The sequence below is a fragment of the Oncorhynchus tshawytscha genome, linkage group LG06 (assembly GCF_018296145.1).
Source record: "Oncorhynchus tshawytscha isolate Ot180627B linkage group LG06, Otsh_v2.0, whole genome shotgun sequence".
NCBI classification, from domain to species: Eukaryota; Metazoa; Chordata; class Actinopteri; order Salmoniformes; family Salmonidae; genus Oncorhynchus; species Oncorhynchus tshawytscha.
Window position 1 is genome coordinate 47,211,152 of NC_056434.1, and position 10,560 is coordinate 47,221,711.

The 10,560-nt window shown below is 41.5% G+C and overlaps 1 protein-coding gene across 1 annotated transcript in view; it reads right to left on the reverse strand.

Moving 5' to 3' along the window:
* LOC112252635 (terminal nucleotidyltransferase 4B) overlaps nt 1-10,280 on the reverse strand; it is a 51,806-nt gene extending 41,526 nt beyond the window's left edge. The window contains exon 1 of the mRNA XM_024424063.1: nt 9,383-10,280. Coding sequence (XP_024279831.1) covers nt 9,383-9,963 — 581 coding nt within the window. The 5' untranslated portion in view covers nt 9,964-10,280. The remainder of the gene's footprint in view (nt 1-9,382) is intronic.
* Between the last annotated feature and the right edge of the window lie 280 nt (nt 10,281-10,560).

A 10,560-nucleotide genomic window follows, 5' to 3' on the forward strand; every position in this document is an offset into this window, starting at 1 on the left:
TTAACAGTCTTCAATATTCCCAGGTAAGAAGTTTTAGGTTGTAGTTATTATAGGATTATTTCTCTCTATACCATTTGTATTTCATATACCTTTGACTACTGGATGTTCTAATAGGTACTTTAGTATTGCCAGCCTAATCTCAGGAGTTGATAGGCTTGAAGTCATAAACTGGGCAATGCTTGAAGCACAGCAAAGAGCTGCTGGCAAATGTACGAAAGTGCTGTTTGAATGAATGCTTACAAGCCCGCTGCTGCCTACCACCGCTCAGTCAGACTAATCTATCAAATCATAGACAATTATAATAAACACAGAAATACGAGACTTACACGGAACCAAAACCGGCTGCGTGCACTATCGTGCATACATTTATTTTGCCCCCCCCCCACACACCAAACACGATCACGATACACAGGTTAAAATATCAAAACAAACTCTGAACCAATTACATTATTTGGGGACAGGTCGAAAAGCATTAAACATGTATGGCAATTTAGCTTGTAATATTAGCTTGTACCTGCTAGCTAAAGTTAATTTTTCCTATTTAGCTAGCTTGCTGTTGCTAGCTAATTTGTCCTGGGATATAAACATTGAGTTGTTATTTTACCTGAAATGCACAAGGACCTCTACTCCGACAATTAATCCACACATAAAACGGACAACCGAATCATTTCTAGTCATCTCTCCTCCTTCCAGGCATTTTCATTGTTTAACTTATATGGTGATCGCAACTAAACTTTCATTGTATTACTACGACTACCGGCAAAACAGTTCGTCTTTCATTCACCCACGTGGGTATAACCAATGAGGAGATGGCATGTGGGTACCCGTTTCTATAAACCAATGAGGAGATGGGAGAGGTAGGACTTGCAGCGCGGTCTGCGTCAGAAATAGGAATGAGTTCTATTTTAGCCCTTGGCGTCGCAGACATACGTTGTCGCGCGTGAGCAGTGTGGGTGCAATAATTGAATAACAAGGATTTCTACATTTATTATGTGACGTGTCCGGTCTGGTCATCATGTTAGGTCATTAATATGGTCAAATCCGGAAACTATAATTTCAAAAACAAAATGTTTATTCTTTCAGTGAAATATGGAACCGTTCCGTATTTTATCAAAACGGGTGGCATCCCTAAGTCTAAATATTGCTGTTACATTGTACAACCTTCAACGTTATGTCATAATTATGTACAATGTGCAAATTAATTACGGTATTTGTTAGGAAGAAATGGTCTTCACACAGTTCGCGTCGAGCCAGGCGGCCCAAACTGCTGCACATACCCGGACTCTGCATGCACAGAACACACGAGAAGTGACACAATTTCCCTAGTTTAAAAAAATTCATGTTAGCAGGCAATATTAACTAAATATGCAGGTTTAAAAATATATACTGGTGTATTCATTTTAAGAAAAGCATTGATGTTTATGGTTAGGTGCAACGAATTGCTTTTTCCGCAAATGCGCTTGTTAAATCAACAGTTTGGCAAAGTAGGCTGTGATTCAATGATAAATTAACAGGCACCGCATCGATTATATGCAACGCAGGACAAGCTAGATGAACTAGCAATATCTGTTGTGCGAAAGAACAAGGCAGTTAACCCACAGTTCTTATGCTGTCATTGTGAATAAGAATTTGTTCTTAACTGACTTTCCTAGTTAAACAAAGGTTACATTGAAAGATTTTTTATTTTTTATTCATCTACACACTAGACCCTATAATGACAAAGCAAAAACAGGTAAGAATTTATTGATCATTTATTAAAATAAAAACAGTAATACCTTAAACATAGTTGAAGTCAGAAGTTTACATACACCTTAGTAAATTACATTTAAACTCAGTTTCACATTCCTGACATTTAATCCTACTACAAATTCCCTGTCTTAGGATCACCACTTTATTTTAAGAATGTGAAATGTCAGAATAATAGTAGAGAGTGATTTATTTCAGCTTTTATTTCGTTCATCACAATCCCAGTGGGTCAGAAGTTTACATACACTCAATTAGTATTTGGTAGCATTGCATTTAAATTGTTTCACCCGGGTCAAACGTTTTGGGTTGCCTTCCAATAGCTTCCCACAATAAGTTGGGTGAATTTTGCCCCATTCCTCCTGACAGAGCTTTTGTAACTGAGTCAGGTTTGTAGGAAACCTTGCTTGCACACGCTTTTTCAGTTCTGCTCACAAATCTTCTAAAGGATTGAGGTCAGGGCTTTGTGATGGCCACTCCAATACCTTGACTTTGTTGTCCTTAAGCCATTTTGCTACAACTTTGGAAGTAGGTTTGGGGTCATTGTCCATTTGGAAGACCATTTGCAACCAATCTTTAACTTCCTGACTGATGTCTTGAGATGTTGCTTCAATACAGCCCCACATCATTTTCCTTCCTCATGATCTATTGATCTAGTTTGTGTAGTGTACCAGTCCCTCCTGCAGCAAAGCAACCCCACAACATGATGCTGCCACACCGTGCTTCATGGTTGGGATGGTGTTGTTCGGCTTGCAAGCCTCCCCCTTTTTCCTCCCAACATAACGATGCTCGTTATGGCCAAAAAGTTCTATTTTTTCTTTAATCAGAACAGAGGGCATTTCTCCAAAAAGTACAATCTTTGTCCCATGTGCAGTTGCAAACCGTAGTCTTGCTTTTTTATGGCAGTTTTGGAGCAGTGGCTTCTTCCTTGCTTAACGGCCTTTCAGGTTGTCGACATAGGTCTAGTTTTACTGTGGATATAGATTGCACTTTTCGCACCAAAGTACGTTCATCTCTAGAAGACAGAATGAGTCTCCTTCCTGAGCGGTATGATGGCTGCGTGGTCCCATGGTGTTTATACTTGCGTACTATTGTTTCTACAGATGAACGTGGTACCTTCAGGCATTTGAAAATTGCTCCCAAGGATGAACCAGACTTGTGGACTAAATTTTTTTATCTGAGGTCTTGGCTGATTTCTTTTGATTTTCCCATGATGTCAAGAAAAGAGGCACTGAGTTTGAAGGTAGGCCTTGAAATACATCCACACCGCCAATTGACTCAAATGATGTCAATTAGCCTATCAGAAGCTTCTAAAGCCATGACAATTTCCTGTAATGTTCCAAGCTGTTTAAAGGCACAGTCAACTTAGTGTAAACTTCTGACCCACTGGAATTGTGAGATTTTTTCATTTATAAATCACTATCTGTAAACAATTGTTGGAAAAAATTACTTGGGTCATGCACAATGTAGATGTCCTAACCACCTTTCCAAAACTATAGTTTTAACAAGAAATTTGTGAAGTGGTTGAAAAACGAGTTTTACTGACTGCAACCTAAGTGTATGTAAACTTCTGACTTCAACTGTAGGTATTGAGAGCCTTTCCATTGACCCTTTACTCAATACTTTGTTGAAGCACTTATGGCAGCGATTACAGCCTTGAGTGTCCTTGGGTATGACGCTACAAGCTTAGCACACCTGTATTTGGAGAGTTTCTCTTCTCTGCAGATGTTCTCAAGCTCTGTCAGGTTGAATGGGGAGCATTGCTGCATCGCTATTTTCAGGTCTCATCAGAGATGTTCGATCGAGTTCAAGTCCGGGCTCTGGCTGGGCCACTAAAGGACATTCAGAGACTTGTCCTGAAGCCATTCCTGTGTTGTCTTGGCTGTGTGCTTAGGGTTGTTGTCCTGTTGGAAGGTGAACCTGCGCCCCAATCTGAGGACCTGAGCACTCTGGAGCAGGTTTTCATCAAGGATCTCTGTACTTTGCTCCGTTCATCTTTCCCTCGATCCTGACTAGTTTCCCAGTCCTTGCCACTGAAAAACATTCCCCCACAGCATGATGCTGCCATCACCTTGCTTCACCGTAGGGATGGTGCCAGGTTTCCTCCAGATGTTTTTCTTGACATTCAGGCCAAAGACTTCAGTCTTGGTTTCATCAGACCAGAGAATCGTATTTTTCATGGTCTGAGAGTCTTTAGGTGACTTTTACTGAAGAATGGCTTCCATCTGGCCAATCTACCATGAAGGCCTGATTGGTGGAATGCCGCAGAGATAGTTGTCCTTCTGGAAGTTCTCCCAAATCTACAGAGGATCTATGGAGCTCTGTCAGAGTGACCATCAGTTTCTTGGTCACCTTTCTGACCAAGGACCTTCTCCCGATTGCTCAGTTTGGCCTGGCGGCCAGCTCTAGGAAGTCTTGGTGGTTACAAACTTCTTTCATTTAAGAATGATGGAGGCCACTATGTGTTTGAGGACCTTCAATGCTGCACACATTTTTTGGTACCTTTCCCCAGATCTGTGCCTCGACACAATCTTGTTTCTGAGCTCTACGGACAATTCCTTGGTTTTTGCTCTGATATGCACTGTCAACTGTGGGACCTTTATATAGACAGGTGTGTGCCTTCCAAATCATGTTCAATCAATTGAATTTACCACAGGTGGACTCCAATCAAGTTGTAGAAACATCAAGGATGATCAATGGAAACAGGAGGCACTGGAGCTCAATTTCAAGTCTCATAGTAAAGGGTCTATAATGAATACTTATGTAAATTTGAGAGTATTCTTTATTTTTAATACATTTGCAAACATTTCGAAAACCTGTTTTTGCTTAGTCATTATGGGATATTGTGTGTAGATTGTGAGGTAAAAAACAGCTTAATCCATTTTAGAATAAGGCTGTAATGTAACAAAATGTGGAAAAAGGGCAAGGGTCTGACTACTTTCTGAATGCACTGTACGAGACTAACTAGATAGAGCCAACACAGCTGCCAAACAGCTCAAATCACATTAACTAAGGCTTTCACTGTGCTGTGGGAGTTACAAAAACCAGATTGGAATTTTTCTAAAATAAAATTGGGACTTAACACGTTTCTCCAGATTTTTGCTTAACAATGGTAGGTTGGAAATTGGCTGAAAATTTGCTAAAATCAGAAGAATCTAGATTACTTTTTTCAGAAGGGGTTTCACCATAGCAGTTTAGTGCAGTGGGGAAAGTGCCTGTGAACAGTTAGAGATTAACAATAGCTTGCACTTCTTCAGATATGAAGAAGGTGGTGGGGATAGCCTCGAGAAGGCAGGTAGAAGGCTTAAGTTGTGATATCACTTTCCAGTGCATGTCTGTGCCAACCAGGGAAAATAAATCCATAGTCCCTTTGCGCGGTAGCCTAGGACACATGTCAAAATTCTCACCGGGTCTTGCTTGACTGATAACTAACATTAGGCTGGGTATCTCTGTAATATGGCACAAACTCATTACAGTTAGATGTGGAGGAAAGTTCAAAGATTTGCGGGGGTAGGATTTATCAAGCCATCAATGGTCCAGAAGAGCACTATGTGATTATTCTGATAAATAGTGAGCAAGTTATAAAAATGAGCCCGTCTGGCATTTCTAAATTGCCTTGTTATATATGCCAAGTTGCCCTTATTTTGCAATTAAAGTGATCAACTAAATCATCACAAGATGAAGGCAGAATAGGTGGTGGTGTATTGTTCATACACTCAATAAATTCTGTAGCAACTTCACAGGTAAGATAGCATTTCTTAATAATGCGTTCAGTATTACCCTGTGCAATAGGCAACGAGGTAGTAAAAGAATACACAGTGGTGATCAGATAAAGCAACATCAACAATAGATACGTCAATAGAAAGCCCTTTGGTAATAACCAGGTCCAGAGTATGGCCGCATTTATGGGTGGGCCCAGTAACATGCTGGATAAAGTCCATAGAGCTCAAAAGATTCAGAAATTAAATGGCTATGGAGTCAGTATCTTGGTCAACATGAATATTAAATGCACCCAACAGTTATTTTATCATAGTTCTCAAAGACAATAGTTCAGTTAAAATCAGTAAAGAAAGTGGGGCAGTGTTTTGGCAGTGGTAGAAAAAGTACCCAATTGTCATACTTCAGTAAAAGTAAAGATATCTTAATAGTAAACGTCTCAAGTAAGTCACCCAGTAAAATACTACTTAAGTAAAAGTTTTAAATGTATTTGGTTTAATATACTGAAGTATCAAAAGTAAATGTAATCGCTAAAATTGACATAAGTATCAAAAGTAGAAATAAAAATAATTTCAAATTCCTTATTATGCAAACCAGACGGCACTATACGCAATTCTTTTAATTTGTGGATAGCAAGGGCACACTCCAACATTCAGACATGATTTACAAACAAAGCATGTGTGTTTATTTAACGAGTCCACCAGATCAGAGGCAGTAGGGATGACCAGGGATGTTATGCTGATAAGTGCGTGAATTGGACCATTTCCTGTCGTGCTAAGCATTCAAAATGAAATGAATACTTTGGGTGTCAAGAAAAATGTATGGAGTAAAAAGTACAATATTTTCTTAAGGAATGTAGTGAAGTAAAAGTTGTCAAAAATATATATAGTAAAGTACCCAAAACAACTACTTACGGTAGTACTTTAAAGTATTTCTACTTAAGTAGTTTTACACCACTGTGTTTTGGTGGCCTATACGGGGTTATGGCAAGCACGGGTGCCTGAAATTTAAACAGTACAGCATGATGCTCAAAAGACCCAAAGTCGCCAAACAAATGGTCTTACAGCTGAGAGCATTAGTAATAAAATAGAGGCTGTCCCCCCAACCCCTTATTTCCTTTTCTGATAGAGTATGAAAAGCTGTTGTCTGGGTAGGGGGGTATTGGTTGGAATAACTTATTAACGTTACAACCATGTTTTCTGACAGTCTCTTATCTATCAGTGTGGTAGGAGATGACAGTTTGTATAAACTCACTAGAAGGCAAAGTTAAAAGGAACATAAAATGAGGTTACTCACAATAACCATAGTGCCATTTCAACAGGAGTTGATAGGCTTTCCAAGTTCTCTGTTGCTTATTTCTGACAGGGCGAACTGGAGCACTTAATAGACCCTGTCCGTCAGTCTCAAAACAGTTTGCGATGTTGCTGGAAATAATCATGAACCGCTAAGGTTAGGGCGAATCTTGTCTCTTTTAAAAAGTGCTTGTTGCTCCCACAGCAAATCAAAGTTGTCACAAAAATAAACATTCCTGTCATTACAAAGTTTCTTCGTGTACTCGTTCAGGGCAAAGAGTCAGCTGAAAAGTTACGAACCCCTTCGGCAACACGGGAGGGGGCCATAGATAATTATTATCTTCCCTGTGCTAGCGAGGGTGTTTGGAAAATGTTTCTCAGATCGCCTAAAAAAAAAAGGTAGTTAAAATGTGTGTGAGTGACAATGGTGTCAATATTGGAGTAGTTGGCCATAACCGTGGGCAGGGGGGGGGGTTGATGTCATGGACACAGGCTCCTGGGTGACAGTGGACCTTGGTCAGTCCACAGATCGTAAGCAGGCCAAAATCTCACCGTCGAGCTGCCCACAATAATGCCGTTGATGGAATCTGATGGGGAAGCGATCTGCTGAACTGTGGTGGCTGTTAGGAAGGGTGCCACCGGGCAGCCGCCGGCTGTTAGTATACACCCAGGATCCGTGCAGACTCCTGGGGCTGGTAGGTCCGTCTCAAGAGGGGCAAAGCTGTTAGATAGATGGATCGGATCTTTCGTATAGATGAAAGGGTGCCCAGACTGCCTCCCCAATCCTCTACGCCTTGCGAGTGTCTAGTCTCCCGTGGGCCGCGGAGTTGAGCTTTTACATCTGTCCGTTGGATTGGGACAGAGCAACACCGCCCGACTCAGCAACAGCTTTGCTATAGGAGGCATTTAAAACAGATTCGATTTGCCTGGGTTACAGAGGTTTACTCAGAAGCATGTTATCATTTTTCGCAGCTGAGCTAACAGACAGAGGATCTCTTCCCTAAGCTGCTTGATGGTGGTGCATTTAGGGCAGCACTCAAAATTGGCTCAGATTCTCCTCTACTCAATACTGGCCATGTAATTCTGACAAAGTAAACATATATATTATTAGAATAGCCTAACTGACCATCTCAGTGGCCTTGTGGTTAGAGTGTCTGTCCTGAGATTGGAAGGTCGTGAGTCCGACTGTAAAAATGGGACATGATGCATCTCAGTTTAGCTCTCAGCATTAAGGAGAACGATTGGGGGTAACATCACATTGTAAAAAAAATAATAATAATAATAATCTGGCAATCAACTGGACCTTGATAAGCTGACTGGTGTGTTTGAGCAGGGTTGGATAGTAGCTCTCCAAAATGGAGGGTTGACAGACCACATGGTTGAGTCAGTTGCCCATCAGTGTAGTATTTTAATTTGTGGGGGGTTAAGTGCCTTGCTCAAGGCCACAACAGCAGAAGATATGATACATGGGATAAGAGGCCAGCAGCCTCCCATTGTCAATACCAGAGACAATAATTAAGGTTATTTTGTACAGTGGTTCCTTGCATCGTACCAAAAAAAAAAAAAAAAAAAAAAAAAGTGTCACCATTTTTTGGGGGTTGGCGACAAGCGACTTGAGCTTTCAGACAAGTAAAGAATCAGTCCTACTTGCCCAAAGGCAAAAAAAAAAAAAAGTGAAGGTCAAGCCCTGGATAATGTCAGTGTTGCATTCATTAGTAAGTAGCTGGGAACTTGCGGGGTCTGATACTTGTGAGATTTGTTTATGACAGTTTGCAGTGGAACATAATTGTTTGGTAAGCTACTCATAGGTGTGCTGTGAGCTACTGATACTGTTGGAGACCCCTGCGCTAGGCTATTAATACAGCAGAGGAGATAAGATTAAAATGAAAAGGACGGTTTAATTTCTACATGTTCAGGTCTCAGATCAGTGGTGGGGTTAACTGAAAAGCTCATAGAATGGGCCCCTAGCCATTTTAATAGTTTCGGGTGTAGGACCTACTTCTGATTCTGAAACTATATAGGATAGCGATGAAATATCCATAATTCAAGGAGCACATACTATTATAAAATGATAAACGGAAAATTGAGAAATGCACGCTTCTCACTGAAAAACACTTGTACCACGAACTTCTCAGTATGTCAAGTAGGAAGGAGTTTGTGGAGTCTGAACCAGATGAGTCATTGGAATGTAACAGAGCTGAGCTAGCCTTGTGTGGTGCCAGTTCAGATCTACCTGGTCATGTTCTGAGGAAGGAAACAAAACTGAGGATAATAATAGCGGTCTACTCTAATGTGGACCCCTACTCTTTCAACTCACATGATCCCAAATGTGTGTTTGCATGAGTCTTATGATAAGACTTCCCATATTCTAAACTGCTGCTGAATAGTACATATGATGTTCAGCAAAAGTCATCTTTATCACTGACGAGCTAGAAAAGACAAGGCAATATGTGATCATTCTGTGTGAGAAATCTCCTCATGTAGATCAACTTATCAGGTGGCTATAACTTATTGGCAACACACACACACCAATGTCCCTCCCTGTGTTCTGTAATACATTGACATCCTGCCAGTTCAAACATGACACGTGTGTGTAGAGGAGTTCTGCTGCCCCAGGCATCCTTCCTTACCCCAAAATCCCTGCAGAGTAGTTCCTGGTTTTCCAAGGCGTGCCTGTGTAACCAACTCCACGGCACCCAGCGTCGTCCACTGCAGAGTTACTGCCAATACTCAATAAACTGCGGTTAAATCCGAAAGTGCTCGCTCGGTTGTCTCTTCTCCGTCTGTTCCCAAGTCCACATTCTCTCTCTCGTTCTCTCCAGCTACCGAACGCAGTGCCACCCACTACCCAAGGTCCACTACTACCCCTCCCCGCAGGATGCTGGTTGATATTTGCTTCCAATAGGTCGAATTTATGTTCTATTTCATTATCGCCTTTTGGATTTATCGTCCCTTGCATCCTCGTCTCACTGCTGCTCGTGACAGCGTCGGGGACTCCGTTCTGAATCACGTTTCCCGTGACCCTGTTCACGGATACCGTTGTACTAGGGCTCGTCTTGGTGGTGGGCGTGTTCCACACAGCAGAGCCGTGGTTGTTATGATTACTCAAACTCAAATTGCCCAGACCTTGTGTCGTTTCCCAAATATTCATCCACGCGCTATTGGCAGGGCCGAGCTGTTCTGGCTGAAACCAGGCGATTCTTGGATCCATGGAGTGGAGCACACGGGCGACGCAGCCGTGCACGACACGCTCGCTGCTGGCTAGGTGTGCGTAAGCTAGCTAACGATGCAGGAGGCTTGACAACTTCTGCCGTACAGTTTATGCAAATCCAATCATGTAGATGTAAACAACTGTATGTATTAACGACACTAAATTCAGTTGTGAGAATACATGATCTAGACGTCGAATACTTACTAAGAGCAAACGCGACAGGCTATGTGCAATTTTCTCCAGCGATTCCGTCAATGGCGGAGCTGATAACATTGCGCAAACTCCACTCTCGGGACAGTAGACTGGAGGTGGGCGGAGAGGGGTGTTTCCGAAGTCACGGAGCTTGACAAATTATATCACTGGCTGCTGGGAAACAATCCATCTGCTTAAAATATGAACAAAATAGACAGACATTGATGTTTTATCTTATATTCGACGTTATTGAATTTTTCCACAAGTATTTATTGCTATCTGTTTTGGCTGTGCCAATAATGATATTAACCACTTCATTTCTCCACTACTTGGAGTTGTTGCCCAGCTTTAAAGCCATATTCGGACGGGATTCGTTTTATTGGGGTAACGTAATTATGTGCACAA